Source organism: Podarcis bocagei (assembly GCF_964188305.1).
Source record: "Podarcis bocagei genome assembly, chromosome: Z".
NCBI lineage: Eukaryota > Metazoa > Chordata > Lepidosauria > Squamata > Lacertidae > Podarcis > Podarcis bocagei.
This window is the reverse complement of record NC_138140.1, coordinates 35,701,810-35,722,384: the sequence shown is the minus strand read 5'-3', so window position 1 is coordinate 35,722,384 and position 20,575 is coordinate 35,701,810. Positions and strand designations below refer to the sequence as shown.

The window sequence follows — 20,575 nt, the reverse complement described above, 5'->3', positions numbered from 1 at the left end:
GGAAAAGTATGTCTGCCTGGAAATTTCTGCAGTCACACTGAGAATGGGATCAGCTGAGGCACAGAAGAAGAAAAACCACTAACCCTTCCATTTAGCAACAACTGTAAACCTGCATGAATTTAGGCGATCCCCTTTTAAAGCCTTAGCCAGCTGCCACATGTTGTGCAGCAACGAATTCCATAAATTGAGAAGTGCATTGGGTCAATAGATCTTTCCTTTTGTCTGTTTCAGCCTTCCCCCACCTGTACGCCCCCCCCCGATGCTTCTGGACTCCTGCTCTCATCAGCCCCACCTAAGATCAGGAATTGATGGGAGTTGTAGTCCAACAATATCTGGAAGGCTGGTCAGGATGGGAAAGGAGGCTGGTCAATGCTTTATTTGTAGTATTACCGGAGGCAGAAAATAAAACTCTGCTTTCTTTCTCTGCACCATGCATGAAGTTATTTCCCAGCATGAGTTCACTGAGGACCACCCCAAAAGCAGAGGCACAGGTTCTGCAGGCAATATCCTGACCCCCAGCAAGCCACCCCCACCCCAGGCATTCGGTATATGAAAGGGTTAGGGAGGAAAGTCTGAAAAGGGCTTTTGTCTCCCCCAACTTACCTCCCTTTTCTCTCCCTCTAATCAAACCTCATCCATTCCTCTTCTCTCTTCCCCCAGTTGAGCTCAACAGATTAAACAGCCTAGAATGCTCCTGTGATTCTAAAGCAGCACATTCTAAAACAAGGATGGCTCTCTCCCACCAGAAGTTCATAGCATCATAGAGTTGGAAGGGACCCCAAGGGCCATCTAGTCCAACCCCTGCAATGCAGGAATCTCAACTAGAACATGGCAGGTGGCTATCCAACCAGATAGGGGGAAAATGCAACCTCCATTATCTAGGCCATCCACTAGTTCACTAAATAGAAGTGACATTCATAGGTTATCATAGCAAGTCGTATCGCAGAGGAGATTTACATGAAGTTGATATGGATCTCTCTATGTTTAGCTTGCTACAAGCAAACCAGGTGAGAAAAAGCTGAAGGGCACATAAATGGCAGTCTGTGTGCACCCTCCATCTCAGCAAATAAAGAAATTAACTGTGGTGGAAAGCACTGCTCAAGCAGCGCAGGAATTGTCCTATGGTACCTCTGGATTCCATCACCCTATGGTTCTTTTCAAACATTCAAAAGGCACTACAGAAAACAAGTGAATTGCATCATGTCACAGACCGCTGGCATAAAAATGATTGCTCATTCTGAAAAGTGGTGTTTTTGGATATTAGTAAGAATCAACTGGCTGGAGAAAATAACTAGTTTTAGAGAGCATTGTTGTTGGACTTCCAGCTCCCATCAGCTCCAGCCAGCACGGTCAATGGTCAGAAATTATTAGGGTTATGGTTCAGCAACTCTAGGAGAGCCACAGATTCCCCTACAGATTGGGATATACACCTTATAGGAATCGGAACTGGTCTTTTCAAACCTGGGGCCAGGAGCTGTAGGAGAAGAGACAGTGCGGAAGCCATCCAGACTCATGTTCTCAGTGGATTCTGTGTCACTCCTTGCATCTCGGAGCTCCAAGTGATCAGGGGTCAAGCTGGAAGAAACAGTCTAGACAGGTGAACGGCAATAAGGGGCTTGGTGGAAGAGCCCAAGTTCAATCCCTGGCATCTCTAGTTCAAAGGATCAGGCAGCAGAGAACACAAAGACATAGGAAGCTGTCTCATACAAAGTCAAATCATTGATGTACCCAGCTCATCACTGTCTACACCAGATGTGGAGAACATTGCGCAAGAAGAACTCTATTATCTCAGTAGAAAAGCTGTTGGGGGTCTCTGTTCCGGTAATAGGTGGGGGAGGAGGAGACATACAACACACTCATCATACACAAGGCTATTTTCCATGAAATGTGCGGCATATTTCATCAATGCACAGCTGGACGGCAGACCTTGCCTTCTTACAGCTATTCTAAACCTCTGGTCTTAAAATGCAATTGCATCCTGAAAACTGCCTGCATGCAAATGCAAAATGCATAGGTAAAGGTAAAGGGACCCCTGACCATTAGGTCCAGTCATGGCTGACTCTGGGGTTGCGGTGCTCATCTTGCTTTATTGGCTGAGGGAGCTGGCGTACAGCTTCCAGGTTATGTGGCCAGCATGACTAAGCCGCTTCTGGTGAACCAGAGCAGTGCACAGAAATGCCATTTACCTTCCCGCTGGAGCGGTACCTATTAATCTACTTGCACTTTGATGTGCTTTCGAACTGCTAGGTTGGCAGGAGCAGGGACCAAGCAAAGGGAGCTCACACCGTCACGGAGATTCGAACCACCGACCTTCTAATCGGCAAGCCCTAGGCTCTGTGGTTTAACCCACAGTGCCACCCGCGTCCCTAAATGCATAGGCCAGTGCTTTTCAACCAATGTGCTGTAGCAACACTGGCCTCTGTCCCTCTTTCCTTCCTTCCCTTCCTTTGATGCCCTCCCGCATCTCTGCCTCCCAAAGGCTTGATTGGCTGTTTGTTGCAGCAGCCCTGGCTACAAACTCCCCAGGCGAATGGTGCCTCTGGGGCTGGCCAGGAGCTGCTACCCAAGCCCCTGTGGGGCAGTGTGAGGAAGCACCTCTCTTTGGGAGTGGGCTGGGCAACTCAGAGACCATGGGTTGCAGAAGTGGCTGCTCAGAGGACTCCCAAGGAGAGGGGAGAAGAGAGGAGGCTGAGCGAACACTCAACAAGGGAGGGTGTTCAAAAAGTGGTGAAGGGATGCCAGCTCTGCAGGCAAGATATAACGGGGCTCCTGAGCCCCGCAGGGGTGCTGCAGAAAGAATGTAGTTGGTCAAGGGAGCTGTGGACTCAAAAAGGTTGAAAACCTCTGGCATATACACTTCCTGCATACTTGAAGGTATGTAAGTATGCGGATATTTTCCCTTAATGTGCTTTGATATTCACTGCCGCTAGTGAGAGGGATGAAACAGAGTCCCGTTGCTGCAACAGCCCCAGCATGGCGGAGCAAGAAGTGGTGGGTGGGAGAGAGAGAGAGTCACCTGGGATCCTTGTGTTGCTGCTGGGGACTCTTTGGTGCTGCCTTGGAGGAACCTTTGGTATCGGTGAGCTGGGCCTTCTGCAGAAGAGCTTGCCCTGCTGTCTCCCTTTTGTTAGCTAAAAGAGAAGGGATAAAAATAACAAACCTTTTAGGGTCAATGCACACATACCGGGAGCAGTCCCCATTTATTCACGACATTTCCACCTCACCTTTCCCCCACAAGGAGCTCAAGGTTGTACACAGGATGCATCCTCCACCCAGCTAACAACCTTGAGAGGTAGGTTCATTCAATAGTTAACATTTATATAAAGGTAACGGTAAAGGTAAAGGACCCCTGACAGTTAAGTCCAGTCGCAAACGACTCTGGGGTTGCGGTGCTCATCTCGCTTTAGAGGCAAAGGGAGCAGGCGTTTGTCCGCAGACAGTTTTTCCAGGTCATGTGGCCAGCATGACTAAGCCGCTTCTGGTGAAACCAGAGCAGCGCACAGAAACATCATTTACCTTCCCACTGAATTCCCACCTATTTATCTACTTGCACTTTTTAGTGTGTTTTCGAACTGCTAGGTTGGCAGGAGCTGGGACCAAGCAATGGGAGCTCACCCCGTTGCGGGGATTCGAACCACAGATCTTTCGATCAGCAAGCCCTAGGCTCAGTGGTTTAGACCACAGAGCCACCCGCGTCAAACCCAGTTCACTCAGTGGCTATATATAGTGCAGAGCTAGCCAAACTGTAGCCCTCCATATATTGTCAAAAACACCACTCCCATCTAGGAACTTGGCAATTAGGAGGAAATGGAAACTTCCTAAAAGCTGGAATCTTTGAGTGGGGGAGTGATTTTTTTCAAATATATCTTTTGGCCTCATTAACTGTTAACACCAAAGCAAACCATGACTTAGGAGTGAATGAACAAGCAAACAAGTTGATGCATTGGGGTGGGGGGAATTGCAGCTGCTTTGCTCCTCCCTGTTCCTGCTGCTGCCACACTAGCAGGAATTAAGCCATGGTTTGGCTTAGCATTACATCTGTACTCAGGCTTATGGTTTGTCTCGTTCCAGACAGACCACAAACTGTGCCCAGCATTTTTTTGGGGGGTGAGCTTGTGGTCACAATTTGTTTGGGGGAGACAAACCATAAGCACAGGTTCAGGTGTGCCAAACCATGGCTTAGCTTCCAGTGGTGCAGCAGCAATACAAACAGGGAAGGAGCAAAACGACCACAGATTTCTGACTGCTCAGCAGCACACTTGCCATAATGTTATGTGCAAACAAGGCTACTGTCTATAATCTAGAAAACTGGTTAATGCAGTTATTGCGGAACCAGTGTTATAGAAAGTTGAATAGTGTTAAGAGACCATTAGAGCAGAGAGGAGCCAGGAGGAGGAGGGGGGGATTCTGAGGGACCCAGAAGCTGACTGAGCAATGTAAATGGATAAATACAGAATAAAACACAGTAGCTGAACAAAAGAATACAATACAGTAGCTGACAGAGTTTCTCTCTGCTTATTTGCCAGCTTTTCAAACTTTTTTTCCCTAAAATCATTTCCTCAAATGATGTTTAACTTGGTGTCTTCCTAAAACTGTAAGCAAAGAATAATTTGTTCCAGAAAAACCTGGTCCAAGGCCTTGTCATTTACCCCACACCAAGGGCTGTGCCACTTTACCCAGTACAGTGCTACCTCAGGTTACAAACGCTTCGGGTTACAAACTCTGCTAACCTGAAGTAGTACCTCGGGTTACGAACTTTGCCCCAGGATGAGAATGGAAATCACGTGCCGGCGGCACAGCGGGAGCGGGAGGCCCCATTAGCGAAAGCGCGCCTCAGGTTAAGAATGGTTTTGGGTTAAGAATGGCCCTCCAAAATGAATTAAGTTCGTAACCTGGGGTACCACTGTATCAGGAGTAGGTTGGGCCAATTCATGTCCAAAATATTTAATGGAGGAAGTCAGGAAAAAAATAGACATCCATTTGGTGGCAGCAAGGAGGAAGAAAGAGGGGTTGGTAAAGCTGCTTTGCTTGCTTGCTTGCCTCCCTTCCTTCTCAGCAGCCCATGCCATCACCATGGCTGAAAAATGAAAATACACAGGATATTGAGAAGATACAGATAGCTCAAGTAAGCAAGCCAAGCTAGATTTCTAAAAGGGCGGGGAGAGTGTGGAGAATGTAAAGAGTTTGCTGACCAGGACATGAATTGTCAGCTAATAAGTTATTTGGGGCAACTTTTGATTCTGTTTAATTGGAAAATACAAACAAAAATCCTGGATAAGAACCAGCAGCTACGGACTCTTTGCTCCTCTTCAGACCAAGAACTGTCAAGAAATCCTACCCTGTGGTTTGCGCCGAAGAGACATTCGAATGATGTCGCTGCCCAGCCTGCTAGCAAATCGATTTACTCTTTGGTCATAGAACCAGTCACCAGTAGATTTCTTCAGCTCCCTGCAGAGAGAGAGAGAGAGAGAGAGAGAGAGAGAGAGAGAGAGAGAGAGAGAAGAGTGCTGCAAAAGACCATTTGTAACAATTTAATCACTTATGTTCAGCTCAGTTTTTACCATCACTCGGTTTTTCTGAAGCATGGATGATTACACAACTATGTATAATAGAATTTGGCTTCCTGAGTTGTTGTTTCATTAAAATAAACACCCCAAGTTTCTAGCCCTCATTAATGTATGGGGGAAAAACTTTATGGAAACCTATAGATGTTTTGTTGCTGACTTTGGGATTTTGTAGACACAGCTTTGAAGCAGGAACAGCAAAGCTCCCCTGTAGGTAGTTATCAAGGGTGTGTTAGCATGGAGCCCTCCCACTGCCCAGATAATTCCACAGCAACATTCTTGGCTCAATAAATCTTGTACCAGTCTCATGGCTTGTATTCGCCGTGCTTTTCTACAAAGGAAAATAAAAAGAATGCAGAGAGGTTTAAATTATTGAGCAGGACAGTTAAAACTCCTGAATCCTAAAGCCTTTAGACAAAACAAGTTGTGCGTAAATGTTGAGGGCTAGAATCTTGCATGTTTTCCTTTAAATAAAAAGCTGGTTCTAAGCTGTACATCAAAAACTGGGTTCAAACATGTGGGTTCAGAGACAATAAACAGCCGCAGCTGGAAGAGACAAGGAAGAGGAAGCACAAGGACAGGAAGTAGCACTGGCAAACTCAAGCTGCCAAACTTACGCCTCCTTGGTGCAGACTTTGCAGCGCCAGGAACTGTTGGCACTATAGGAGCGGCAGTCCCGGCACACCAGATGGTTGCAGCCACGGCAAGTATTGGCTTTGGGGCTGATCCGCCCCAGGCTCTGCTGACAGCGGGCACACGTCCTCTCGCTGTAGCGCTGGCTTCCCCTCTTGGCTCCCTTTCTGCGGATCTCCAGTAGCTCATTCTTCAGGCGCCTGTTGCAAGGAGCACAAAGCGGGAATGACTAAAGTCTACCACATACAAAGGAAGGGAGCCTAAGTTCCCATACATCTCACAGCATCCGCTCTAGAAATCCAGGTGCTGGTTCGCCCTGCTAAGGCTTGCATCCGTGAAGATGGTACTCTTAGGTCTAAGCTATCTGAAAGAGAGTATGCCCTCAGTTGAACCTGATCAGGTTCCGAGAGGCCCTTCTCTCGGTCCCGCCACCCTCACTTGACGCGGACGCAGCAGAGGGCCTTCTCAGTGGCTGATCCCAGACTGTGCAACTCCCTCCCTGGAGAAGCCGAACTGGCTCCCTCCTTGCTGTCCTTCCGCCAGGAGGTGAAGACCTCCTTGTCCCAACAGGCTTTGGCGAATTGGTTGCTTCTAATGATGCCCTGCTGTTTTTATTGTATAGGCATCCCCCCCCACACACACACAATCGACTTGTGCGCAACCGCCCATATGCGCAGCGCTGGGAGGTGAATGCAGAAATAGAATCATACCAGGCAATGGCAGGAGAGAGCTGGAGAGTCCTCGTGGCTCGTGAGGAGACTCTCCCCAAAGAGGACGTCAGTGAGGGCGGAGGAAGCCCCAAAGAGACTGGAGGCGCAGTGAGGCTTTGTTTACTCTGCTCAGCCTCCCTGCCTAACAGCTGATGTGCGCATTGGTTCAGGAGGAGGAGCTGCTTCTCTGCACAGCCTCCAGCCAGTCCTAGAGCTTCAACTTTAGTTGAAGGGAGATTTGTGTGGGGAGAGAGATCTGGAGAGCAGGAAAACCCGGGCATTTAGAGGCTTTTTAGAAGGTGCGCCCCACCTACACAATTTTCCCTTATGCGCATGGGGGGCCTGGAACGTAACCCCCATGTAAGGGGGGGCACTTGTAATTATTTGCACAGTTTTAATTATATCAATGTTTCATTGTTTTTTAATTACCGTTTCTCCCTCATAATGTTTTAAGCTGTTCTTATTTTTATCTGTAAACCACCTTGAATGCCTCTCAGGGAAAAAGGCTAGGTATATATATATCTCAGGAGTATTACACGGAGCTAAGAGTGAGAAGCTAAGGAACATGGCCTGTACCTCTGCGGACCGGAAAGGGCCACAGCTCAACAGCACAGAAGCTGACCTGCATGCAGAAGGACTTAGCCTGGCCCCTTCAGTTAAGTAGCAGGAGGCCTGGGAAAACCTCTGCCCAAACCCAGATCTACCAACCTCACAGGGCTGCTGTGATAATAAAATGGTGTACGGGGCAAGCACTGTGCTCCTTAGAGAAAAAGATATAAATGCAATAATAAATAATGTAGTTATTTTGCTTAGGTTACTTGCTGCATTTTTAATTTGTTTTAAGCTGCTTTGAGACTCTTTCTTTTGTAATAAGCAATGAATAAAAGAAATAAAATAAGGGATAACGTCCCTTGTGTAATAAACACCACAAGCTCCAAGTCTAATGTAATTAACTGGTATATCAGAGAGAGAAAGAGTTATGCTAATAAACTGTTCCGTTCCATTTGGAATTGTTTTATATCTTTCATAATTGCAATTTGTTTTTTATAATCTTACTTTCCATTGTAGGCCCTTTTGGTGAAGGGTAGGTAAAAAATATTACACAGAGATGAATAAAGCAAAATATTTCTCACTGGTGCTCTAGCTTAGCCCATATAAGTGCAGAGACAGAGGCGGCAGAGCCTCAAAGCAGAATATAAGAGCAACCACTGAGGAAGAAAAGATAAAAACTGGGCAATTTTACAGAGTTTAGCAATGAGCAGGGAGATGATGAGATGGGCAATCTCAGACACATGGACAGTACCTCCCCGTCCCCCACAAAAACCCCAAACAGTGCTTTGGATCCCAAAGGTTGCAAACAGAATAAAGCTTCCAAGACAATAAATAGTCTAGACTGACAAATGGTCTGATGCAGTATGAGGCAGATCCCTATGATGGGAAAACTACTCTGAATCACCCAGACTTCTCCAGGGCAGGCCTGTACAATGCACAACTCGTGAAGCTGAAGCAGACCAATAGGAACTTGCAACACCCTTGTTTTTGTCATCTTAAGCAAGCAGCAAAGGTTTGGGCTATATTCCTACACCAGCTCAGTTCTCCAAAGCAAGGGTAGAGGTATTCTTGCCTCCCTCTTGACCCCTGAGCCATTTGGGTTCTCACCTGATTCTCCTCTCTTCTGCTTTCCGCAGTGCTTCATCTCGTTGCAGGACCTGGAGGATCAGATCCCTCTCAGCCTCCGAAAGGAAGGACAAGTCAACAGCCTCCATCGTTATCCCCAGGCTGGAAGGCAGCTCCCGGTCCCTGGCTGCAGAGTTCTCAGAGCTAGAAGGAAGATTAAGAGTTTAGCATAGCTGAGCAAGAATACTACAGGTTCATTTAACTCGGGGATAAGGAAGCTGTGGCCCTCCAGAAGATGTTGCAGGACTCCAACTACCATCAGCCCCAGCCAGCGCAGCCAAAGCTAATGGATGATGGGATTCAGAGTCCCAACATTTGGAGAGCCACGGGCTCTGCATTTCTGATGTAACCTGCTGACATGAGCCAATGCAAACCAAAAACTCCGAAGGCAACTGACCTACTATATTAGCTAAAGTAAGCCTGGTTTCAAAACATGCGTTTTTGGATTGTTTTGCTGCAAATTTAGTTGCCTACAAAAGGTCCAAGCATTCTACTGCAGGTTGGCGCAGTGCGGAAACCAGGGTCAAGAGAGAATGAGGCTTGCCTAAGTCTTCCTGAGAAATTAGATTTAAAATTGGGAACTCCCCAACTTGCAGCTCTGACTCATATCCACTATACTGCAGAGGCTCTGTAAATAACAATTGTAAGCTACATCATATGGGCTAGAGGTTGTAGGACTACAACTCCCATTGTTCTTGATCATTGGCCATGTTGGCTGGGACTGATGTAAGTGCATATGCATGTATACTTCATCAATGGAACCACTGAAAAAGCTGAAGACTGGCAGAAACAAGTGGAACACGCACCCAAAGTCTGCAGCACTGGTGTTCTAGCCAATTGTGCCTTTTCCTAGGGCAGTGTTTCCCAACCTTTTTCGGGCAAAGGCACACTTGTTTGATGAAAAAAATCTCGAGGCACACCACCATTACAGCCCCGTGACGTCAGCGCGCAGCGTCACGCCGGGAGAGACGCACGAAAGTGTAAGTTTCAATTTTTTCCCCTCCCCCTTGCCGGGGAACCTCCAAGCTTTAGGGGTGGGGGGGGGAGGAGGCAGCAAAGCGAGGCAGGAAGGAGAGCGCGGTTTGGCTGGGTGAGCTTTGGCAGGGGCAGGGAATGAGAGCCGCGAGGCGGGCGCTGCGGACGGAGGCGCTGCCCGCCGAGCTCGCAGGCAGCCAGGCAGGCAGACGGCGAGAGCCCCGCGCTGGGCGGCCTCTCCTCGCCGCCCCGCCTCTCGCCGCCCGACTCGCCCGCCTCCCTCCAGGCAACATCTCGCGGCACACCAGGCAACATCTCGCGGCACACTAGTGTGCCGCGGAACAGTGGTTGGGAAACACTGTCCTAGGGTACTCCATCCTATCCCCAGCGAATAGACATTCCATATTATGAGCATGCTCAGTCTTCATTTGGCTGTTTCTAGAGAAGCTGCTCCCTTAAGTTCCCTTCAATTCACTTCTTTTCTATTTCTGCAGATGTTTGAGTTTCTTCTCTCTTGTCTCTCAGTAGCTCTGCTTTAGCTATATATCTGCCATAACTCAGTTCTTTATTGTTGTTGTTGTTGTTTAGTCGTTTAGTCGTGTCCGACTCTTCGTGACCCCATGGACCAGAGCACGCCAGGCACTCCTGTCTTCCACTGCCTCCCACAGTTTGGTCAAACTCATGCTGGTAGCTTCAAGAACACTGTCCAACCATCTCGTCCTCTGTCGTCCTCTTCTCCTTGTGCCCTCCATCTTTCCCAACATCAGGGTCTTTTCCAGGGAGTCTTCTCTTCTCATGAGGTAGCCAAAGTATTGGAGCCTCAGCTTCACAATCTGTCCTTCCAGTGAGCACTCAGGGCTGATTTCCTTCAGAATGGATAGGTTTGATCTTCTTGCAGTCCATGGGACTCTCAAGAGTCTCCTCCAGCACCATAATTCAAAAGCATCAATTCTTCGGCGATCAGCCTTCTTTATGGTCCAGCTTTCACTTCCATACATCACTACTGGGAAAACCGTAGCTTTTACTATACGGACCTTTGTTGGCAAGGTGTTGTCTCTGCTTTTTAAGACGCTGTCTAGGTTTGCCATCGCCTTTCTCCCAAGGAGCAGGCGTCTTTTAATTTCGTGGCTGCTGTCACCATCTGCAGTGATAATGGAGCCCAAGAAAGTAAAATCTCTCACTGCCTCCATTTCTTCCCCTTCTATTTGCCAGGAGGTGATGGAACCCGTGGCAATGATCTTCATTTTTTTGATGTAGAGCTTCAGACCATATTTTGCGCTCTCCTCTTTCACCCTCAGTAAAAGGTTCTTTAATTCCTCCTCACTTTCTGCCATCAAGGTTGTGTCATCTGCATATCTGAGGTTGTTGATATTTCTTCCGGCAATCTTAATTCCGGCTAGGGATTCATCCAGCCCAGCCTTTTGCATGATGAATTCTGCATATAAGTTAGATAAGCAGGGAGACAATATACAGCCTTGTCGTACTCCTTTCCCAATTTTGAACCAATCAGTTGTTCCATATCCAGTTCTTACTGTAGCTTCTTGTCCCACATAGAGATTTCTCAGGAGACAGATGAGGTGATCAGGCACTCCCATTTCTTTAAGAACTTGCCATAGTTTGCTGTGGTTGACACATAGTCAATGAAACAGAAGTAGATGTCTTTCTGGAACTCTAGCTTTCTCCATAATCCAGCGCATGTTTGCAATTTGGTCTCTGGTTCCTCTGCCCCTTCGAAATCCAGCTTGCACTTCTGGGAGTTCTCGGTCCACATACTGCTTGAGCCTTCCTTGAAGAATTTTAAGCATAACCTTGCTAGCGTGTGAAATGAGTGCAATTGTGCGGTAGTTGGAGCATTCTTTGGCACTGCCCTTCTTTGGGATTGGGATGTAGACTGATCTTCTCCAATCCTCTGGCCACTGCTGAGTTTTCCAAACTTGCTGGCATATTGAGTGTAGCACCTTAACAGCATCATCTTTTAAAATTTTAAATAGTTCAGCTGGAATACCATCACTTCTACTGGCCTTGTTATTTGCAGTGCTTTCTAAGGCCCATTTGACTTCACTCTCCAGGATGTCTGGCTCAAGGTCAGCAACCACACTACCTGGGGTGTACGAGCCATCCATTTCTTTCTGGTATAGTTCCTCTGTGTATTCTTGCCACCTATTCTTGATGTCTTCTGCTTCTGTTAGGTCCTTACCACTTCTGTCCTTTATTATGGTAATCTTTGAAATTTTCCTTTCATATCTCTAATTTTCCTGAACAGATCTCTTGTTCTTCCCATTCTGTTGTTTTTCTCTATTTCTTTGCATTGCTCATTTAAGAAGGCCTTCTTGTCTCTCCTTGCTATTTTTTGGAAATCTGCATTCAATTTCCTGTATCTTTCACTATCTCCCTCACATTTTGCTTGCCTGCTCTCCCCTGCTATTTGTAAGGCCTCATTGGACAGCCACTTTGCTTTCTTGCATTTCCTTTTCATTGGGATTGTTTTCGTTGCTGCCTCCTGTATAATGTTGTGAGCCTCCACCCATAGTTCTTCAGGCACTCTGTCCACCAAATCTAAATCCTTAAACCTGTTCCTCACTTCCACTGTGTATTCATAAGGGATTTGGTTTAGATTGTATCTTACAAAGTGGTTTTTCCTACTTTCTTCAGTTTAAGTTTGAATTTTGCTATAAGAAGCTGATGATCTGAGCCACAGTCAGCTCCAGGTCTTGTTTTTGCTGACTGTATAGAGCTTCTCCATCTTTGGCTGCAGAGAATATAATCAATCTGATTTCGGTGCTGCCCATCTGGTGATGTCCATGTGTAGAGTCGTCTCCTGTGTTGTTGGAAAAGAGAGTTTGTGATGACCAGCTTGTTCTCTTGACAGAACTCTATTAGCCTTTGCCCTGCTTCGTTTTGATCTCCAAGGCCAAACTTGCCAGTTGTTCCTTTTATCTCTTGATTCCCTACTTTAGCATTCCAGTCCCCTATAATGAGAAGAACATCCTTCTTTGGTGTCACTTCTATAAGGTCTTGTAAGTCTTCATAAAATTGGTCAATTTCAGTTTCTTCAGCACCAGTAGTTGGTGCATAAACTTGATTACTGTGATGTTAAAAGGTCTGCCTTGGATTCGTATCGAGATCATTCTATCATTTTTGAGATTGCATCCCAGTACAGCTTTCGCCACTCTTTTGTTGACTATGAGGGCCACTCCATTTCTTTTATGGGTTTCTTGCCCACAGTAGTAGATATGATAGTCATCCGAACTGAATTCGCCCATTCCTGTCCATTTTAGTTCACTGATGCCCAGGATGTCAATATTTATTCTTGCCATCTCATTTTTGACCACATCCAACTTACCCAGGTTCATGGTTCTTACATTCCAGGTTCCTATGCAATATTTTTCTTTACAGCATTGGACTTTCCTTTCGCTTCCAGGCATATCCGCAACTGAGCGTCCTTTCAGCTTTGGCCCAGCCGCTTCATCAGCTCTGGATCTACTTATACTTGTCCTCCGCTCTTCCCCAGTAGCATGTTGGACGCCTTCCGACCTGAGGGGCTCATCTTCCAGCGTCATAACTTTTATATGCCTGTTGTCTTTGTCCATGGAGTTTTCTTGGCAGGGATACTGGAGTGGCTTGCCAGTTCCTCCTCCAGGTGGATCACGTTTGGTCAAAACTCTCCACTATGACCTGTTCATCTTGGGTGCCCTGCTCGGCATAGTTCATAGCTTCTCTGAGTTATTCAAGCCCATTCGCCACGGCAAGGCAGTGATCCATGAAGGGGGTTCTTTATTAGTAGTACTTATAATGAAAGACAGACAGAAAGAAAGAAAGAGACAAGACAGAACAATGCTTCTCAAAGACGATTCAAGTATAGTGGGACCAGCTGCAATATTTGCTAAAAAGATTAGATAGAGTGGGGATCCAATTGGCATAAAGGTTATGGCGAAAAACATAGGATCTTATTCCAGGCAGACAATATCTGAATGTTGGCACAGCGGAGGGGGGAGGAGAAAGAGAGAAGAAAAGAGCCTAAGATCTCTCCCATTTTGATACCTGGGCTTTGTATTAAAAGTCAAGATAGGGGCCAGGGGGAATCATTCTGAGCAAAGACAGTGAAATCAATAGATGCCACAAAAATACCGTATTTTTTGCCCTATAGGACGCACTTTTCCCCTCCAAAAATGAAGGGGAAATGTGTGTGCGTCCTATGGGGCGAATGCAGGCTTTTGCTGAAGCCTGGAGAGCGAGGGGGTCGGTGCACACCGACCCCTCTCGCTCTCCAGGCTTCAGGAAGCTCTCCGCTAGCCGTGGGAGAGCTGCGCGAAGTTGCGCAGCTCTCCCACGGCTAGTGGAGAGCTTGCCTGCACCCAGAAGCTTGGGGCGCGCTGAGCTCAGCACGCCCCAGGCTTCCGGCTTCGCACAGCTCTCCCACGGCTTGCGGATAGCAGTCTGTTCTGGGGGCTGGGGTCAGGGGAAGCTTGGGTTTCCCCCGCCCCAGCCCCGCACCTGGGGGGAAAATAATTTTTTTTTCTTTATTCCCCCCCCCAAAAGTAGGTGTGTCCTATGGGCCGGTGCGTCCTATGGGGCGAAAAATACGGTATTTGGGCTTCAGAGGGATGGGGACTCCGTTATGATTTTGATTATTTTTGCCCTCCAAAACAAAGAAATCCTCACAAAAGTCTCAAAAACATGCTACTTTTTATTTTTAAAAAAATTATCTAGCAGTTAATGCACTAACATTCGTGCAAAAACAAAAACCCATCTACAGTACTGAGTTTTATGGTATCTGTCCTGGTGCCAACTTAATCAATGCCAAGTCACCATGGGTGTAGCGGGGGGGGGCAGGGAGGGGCAGCTGCCCCGCCCCAAATCAATAAAAAGACATAGCTAGCAGGCTCTGACCCTGCCCTCCCAACAAAAGGCCTGCCCACACCCAACAAAAATCCTGGCTACGCCCATGCAAGCCACCCATCATTAACAGAGCAGGCCTCAGAAGAGAGACCCCAAAGGTCTGAGGAGAGGATTGTGGCCATGGGACTACACTGTTGTGAGAGAGTGAAAAGAGACAAGGCAGCGGAGCAGTCTGAGCAGTCTGGGAGAGATATGAAAAGAATGGATCAGGGCCCCATCCTCCACAGTCCTATGTCACCAAGAAGCTGAAGAATGAGGCTGAACCAGCTGAGGGGGCTGGCAGGGTCAGTTACCTTCCCTACAGTTTTTAAGCCTCCACCATGTATTCAGCCTTTCTGGTGAAGGGGAAGCTGGTGAAGTGCTGTAGGAACACAAGAAACTGCCCTATACCAAAGTCAGACAGTTGGCCCACCTGACTCAGAGAAGCCTACCCTGACAGAATAAAGCACTGGAATGCTGAAGTAAAATTTCATGTTCAAAATGCAGAGTTTGACATTGAGAGTTCAAGGTTTTAAATTTGAAACCGGGACAGCAAAACTGGACAATTCTGGCCAATCTCAAACTTTCATTTCAGCTCTATGTTTTGACAGTAGTACTCTGAGGTGACGTGGTGTGGAAAGTGGGGCACCATCAAAAACCAAAAGCAGTGAGGGAAGGGTTGGGGAGTAAAAACAAGGCTACAAAAAATAATAATCAAATAACAAAATTAACAGTGAAATATTAATAGTGAAAAATAGTGAAAATGGTGAAAAGCCCAGTGCATGTGATAACAAAACATAGCAAGCTGCCTTACACTGAGTCGGAGTATTGGTCCCTCTATCTAGCTCAGTATTGTCTGCACTGACTGGCAGACGCTCTCCAGGGTTTCAGGGAGGAGATGTTCTCAACCCTACTCTGAGACACTGGGGATTTACCCTGGGACCTTCTGCATGCAAAACAGATGTTCTGCCACTGAGCCCTTTCATATTGGAGACATGGCATGGGGTGGGGGCAGAGACTTCAGGCTTGTGGATCTACTGGGTTTTTTCTCCACGGTGGCTGCATACACACCATATATTTAAAGCACATTATCTTCCACATGGTGTCTTAGGGGAGGGGTAGTTACTCTGGTGGGGGACACGTTGTGTTCCTTCTGGAGTGATTTGTCCACCTTTGGTCCCCACCCTGCACTAGCTCTCACCTGTGGCTCCTATAAAGAGCCAGCCTGCAACAATGGCCACACCCCAAGAAAATGGCTTCGACAGGCTAAACCAGGTGAGGGTAGCCAGTGGGTCTCAAACCCTCAGCGAGTTAGGAGCTTCCTCTGCATGTGAAGACAGGGTCTAGCGGAGTGGGCAGATGAGGCCAATAGTGGGTCAAATGGTCCAGAAGGCAGTTTTTGCACATGCTGTAGACGGAAGTGAGGGGCAGGTGGAGCTCATCAACCTGGGAAGCCCATCTAGGAGAAGTAAAACTCTGGTCCTAAACCTCTGCTGCTTTGAAGGATATCTTTGGGAGAAGAAAAGGCTACTCAGATCCCCAAGATGGTTGGATGACGTCTTGTGTGCCTCCTTCTGTCACCTCCTGCAGCCAGGCTTATGCCAAACGTATTGCTCTGCTTTCCTTTGGATCACATCAACAAGGCAGCCCAGAACCTCCATACAGACTGCCCAAGCTCACGCCCCGGGAGACCACTTCCACTAATGCAGCAGATTGACTCCACCCCCAGAGGCACACTCCATTGTCTCTTGAGGCAGAAGGACGCCAACAACAGTATCTCCCGCTAACAATCTTGGGGACTTTAGGACTTTACAGAGCTACAGTTCCCAGCACCCTAACCTGAGTACAGCTCCCAGGGTTCTTTGGGGAAAACAACAAGCTTTTAAATACATGGTGTGTACATGGCCTAAAAGGGACGCTGGTGGCGCTGTGGGTTAAACCACTGAGCCTAGGACTTGCCAATCAGAAGGTCGGCGGTTCGAATCCCCGGGACGGGGTGAGCTCCCGTTGCTCGGTCCCTGCTTCTGCCCACCTAGCAGTTCGAAAGCACGTCAAAGTGTAAGTAGATAAATAGGTACCGCTCTGGCAGGAAGGTAAACAGCGTTTCCATGTGCTGCTCTGGTTCACCAGAAGCGGCTTAGTCATGCTGGCCACATGAGCTGTACACCAGCTCCCTCGGCCAATAAAGCGAGATGAGCGCCGCAACCTCAGAGTCGGCCACGACCGGACCTAATGGTGAGGGGTCCCTTTACCTTTACCTTTACCTTTACATGGCCTAAGACTCTTGAGATCCACAAACATGATGAAAGTACAATGATGGTTTGGGCAGGCAGTGAGTAGTACGGATTACCTAGCGCACCCCATAATAAGCCATGCAAAGAGAAAAATTCACACCTACAAGCAGAAAGCGGCATCATGAGTATATTTCTAAACTTATTCATTTATTACATTTATATCCCATCTTTCATGCAAAGGGTTCAGGGTGGTGTACATAAGTTTTCCCACTCCCTGTCATATCCTCACAACAAGCTGTGAGACAGGATAGGCTGAGACAAAGGAACTTCCACACTTCTTCTTGTCCGGCCACTTCCCTACAGGAAAACACACTCTTTACTGTTGAACTGCACCAAACGTAAATCAGGGTTTCTGGAAATTGATGCTTGCTCCGATTCAGTGATAAAGAGCAGGTTTTCCCAGGAAAAGGCAAACAGAAAACTGCTCAAAGCCTGGGACAAGCAAAGTGTGGATGACCCTTAAAAGAGTTGGTGAAGCAAAGCTTTGTTGTTGTTGTTCCCACTTTTCTGCAATAAAAACATCTGCCGTGAATGCAGAATGCCCCGGGTTCAATCCCTTGCATCTCCAGGTAGGGCTTTCCTTGCATATTCCAGACTGTTAAAATGAAGGAAGCATGGGTGGAAACAGCATTGCGTTTCTGTGTGAAAGAGGTGGAATCGCATTTCTGCTACTGAAAACAAATTCCTTGGCCAAGATACATGTAGAATTAAGGAAACTGAATTAACTACTATTATGCACTTGGCTCCTGCTGGAAGACCTCAAAGCTTGAAGTCTTCCCTCCCCTGCATTTAAACACAAACACACTTAATTTCCTGCTCAGCTGCCCCACATTTTCCCACAGCAAAGAGGAAGCATGTTTGATAAAAACACTCAGCTCTGGTATTTGGAAAACAAATACCTCTATGGACGCCAGGATAGGAGTCTCAATATCCTATTTTCCACTCCACCTGGTGTCCCCCGTCCTGTGTACAAGTGCGCCCACACCAAACATATTGCTTCATGTTTCAAGATCAGGAGTGTGCCTTAGCCGAAGGCAGTAGCGTGCCCGGAGCAGTGCGTGCGGCGTGGAGCCTCTCTGCAACCTTCCCCTCAGCTGTAGGGCAGCTGAGGCGGCGGGCAGACGCAAGCCCCGTGCTGCTCGAAAATGCAGCGCAGAGCTTGCAGGCAGTCCGCCCGCTGCCTCCGCCTCAGGAGAGATGCGTTGCTCAGGCATGCTGCAGGTCCCACAGTGCGACGCCCGGTGCCCGACGCCTCACCTAGCTACCAGTGGCATAGGAGGGGGGTGCGGTGGGTGAGGAAGTTGTTGTTGTTTCTTAAATTAAAAAAAGTGTCATGAGCCCAATTTTTTATTATTATTTTAAAATCACATATTTTTGCCATTTTGTCACCCGCCTCAGTGATGACACCCAGGGTGACCCGCACCCACCGCACCCCCCTTCATATGCCATGGGCTAAAGGACCCCTAGCTGGCCTCCAAAGCTGTTTGGGATATTTGAATTGGCACAGAATCATTAAAACACAAAACAGCAAGGGGTGCCAGCTTGAATAAAATATTGGCAGGCCCAGGTAAGTCCCACACCACATAGTCAATTGCATGATACGGCACATTCACACTATTTGAATGGCAAAGCTCATCAACTTTGGGGGCGCCAGGACCCCTCAGATATTTTAGGTGGGAGTCGAAGGGACCTTGGCTCCTAGGATTTGGTTCCTATGAAACAGCAGCAACACACCATTCCACAGGATCCTGTGGAAGAACACATGACATTTTCGAAAACTTTTATCAACACATGGTCATGGACTCTTTAGCGCTCACCATAGAAAAAGAGCACACAATGTGAAGTGCTCCACTTAGCTGATATGCCTGGTTAGGTCTCACACACGCACACCCTTCCACTTCTGAAGGAGGAAGCCATTCCTCAAACAACTACCTGTAATGTTTCCCTTGAGAGAAACGAGACAGTTCTTGCCCTACATAGCTAACAAAAACATACTGATCTTAACCAGCCTATGAGTGAGCCACCGTTTTGCTGTGCATTCATAATGATTTATGCTCACGATTATATCAGGGCTGTCATATGCGGTTCTGTTTTCAGAGATGGCATACTGCTTCATTTCCACTCAGTGCAACTTCCTGCGGAGAGCCTGCATGTTTTTTGGGGGGGTGGGGAGAGTGTCTGCTTTTCTTGCACAATAGCTCAAGAGAGCCCTTCCAGATGCCAATAATCATGTAACAACCTTGGGGAAGTACTGCGGGAAAACTAATAAAGCAGAATGGTGTATAGACAGTCCAGTATGCCATAATTCTAAAAAGAAAAAAAAACATTTTTTAGGGTGACAGCCCTACACTTTGCAACTCCCTGCCCATTGACACCAGGCACACACCTTTTGTTGTTGTTTTTTCGGCACCTGCTTAGAACACACATCTAGACGTGTGTAGGTGTTCACATTTTAAAATCTCATTTTGCTTACAGTTAATTTTAATTCTCTTTTAAATATTTAAATTGCATGCTTTTAACTTACTGTTTTTTAAAAAAAGAAAAGAAAGAAAAAAGAAAACCACTTAGAGATTTTCTTACAGCCAAGTGAAATACAAATCTTGTTAAGTAAATGAAAATGAATAAATACGATTGCCTTGTTGCTATGCTACAGAATATACCTGTCAAAAAAGCAAGATGAAACCCAGACTGGATAGGCCCTTCACTTGTAATGTCAGCTGATCAGCCCTGGATCTTGCAATGTAAGAGGCAACACCTTTGAATGTGCATAAAATTCTCTCCCTTACGCCCAAGAACATGAGTCTGCCTTGAGGCTATGTCATCTGACTTAAGGTTTCCTCCTGCAAGCTGCAACTACTCTGCTATGCCAAGCCCAGGGTTCAAATCCAAGCTCGCTGGGTCACCAATCCTCTGCTTAGTCTACCCCCCAAGATTGTTGTGATGATAATATGGAAAAGGGGAGAGCCATGTGTTCCACGTTAAGCTCCTTGGAGGAAAAGGAGGATATAAATGCAACTAACAAGTAAATGAATTGATAAAAGGGAAAAACACTTTGCACATGCTCAAGAAGACTCTCCATATGAACACCTTCACATATACAATTCCAACGAGTTTGAGGGGGAGTTAAATCCCTGAAGCCAACATAGAAACACACCGGGATTTAATAGCAAAGACTGCTGTTTCTAAACAATGCACCTGATAAAGGAAGCACACAGTTCATAAACCAGAGCGAGCCCAGGAAAACATTAGGGCGAAAGAACAATGGATGCACACCTCACGAGAGAACTTTGGGCAGACCCCACTGAGGACTCCCGTGCCTTACTTCCAGGTAAGTCCAAGCAGTATTGACTTGGAACCCTTGCCCCAAAGCACATGCAGAGTGCCTTTCTAAATCCAGCCAGCCTTTGCACACCAAGGGAGGACTTGCAGGCCAGACCATCCAAGCAGGACTTTGGGATGGGGAACGGCACCTGTCCCCTAGGTGGTTAACTAATGCCACGCTAGCCTTTTAAAAGCAGGCAAAACAGGCTTGCGAACTAGGGCGGGGATGAAATCGAGGACAGAAACTGGTGGTGGGGCAAAAGCCCTACTTTGGAAAGGGGCCCAGGGCAGGAAGGTGGAGTGCTGAGTCCTCCCACGATGGCGGGGCGAGGGGGTGGGGGCGGAAGAGGAATTGGCATGGAAAAAGAGGGGTACCTGTACGCAGCGCGCCCCGCAGATTCCTCGGCTCTCGTCGCGGTTAACCACCAACCACAGCTGCTTCAGGAACAGCTTGAATTTTTCCCTGACCTGGGAGGAGCCGTTTCCTTTAAAGGCACCACGCCCTTTTGCCAACCTTTTAAAG

The 20,575-nt window shown here is 47.3% G+C and overlaps 1 protein-coding gene across 2 annotated transcripts in view; it reads right to left on the bottom strand.

Moving 5' to 3' along the window:
• The window catches only part of SYTL4 (synaptotagmin like 4), a 33,186-nt gene extending 12,611 nt beyond the window's left edge, over positions 1-20,575 (bottom strand). The window contains exons 1-6 of one of the 2 annotated variants that reach the window (XM_081179417.1): positions 20,428-20,575; positions 8,567-8,728; positions 6,182-6,397; positions 5,339-5,448; positions 3,017-3,131; positions 1,462-1,575 (exon numbers count right to left, since the gene is read on the bottom strand). In XM_081179417.1, the coding sequence (XP_081035543.1) occupies positions 1,462-1,575; positions 3,017-3,131; positions 5,339-5,448; positions 6,182-6,397; positions 8,567-8,673 (662 nt within the window). In that variant the 5' untranslated portion in view covers positions 8,674-8,728; positions 20,428-20,575. Of the gene's footprint in view, positions 1-1,461; positions 1,576-3,016; positions 3,132-5,338; positions 5,449-6,181; positions 6,398-8,566; positions 8,729-20,004; positions 20,121-20,427 lie in introns of those variants that run through there. The other variant, XM_081179416.1, reaches the window with a different exon arrangement.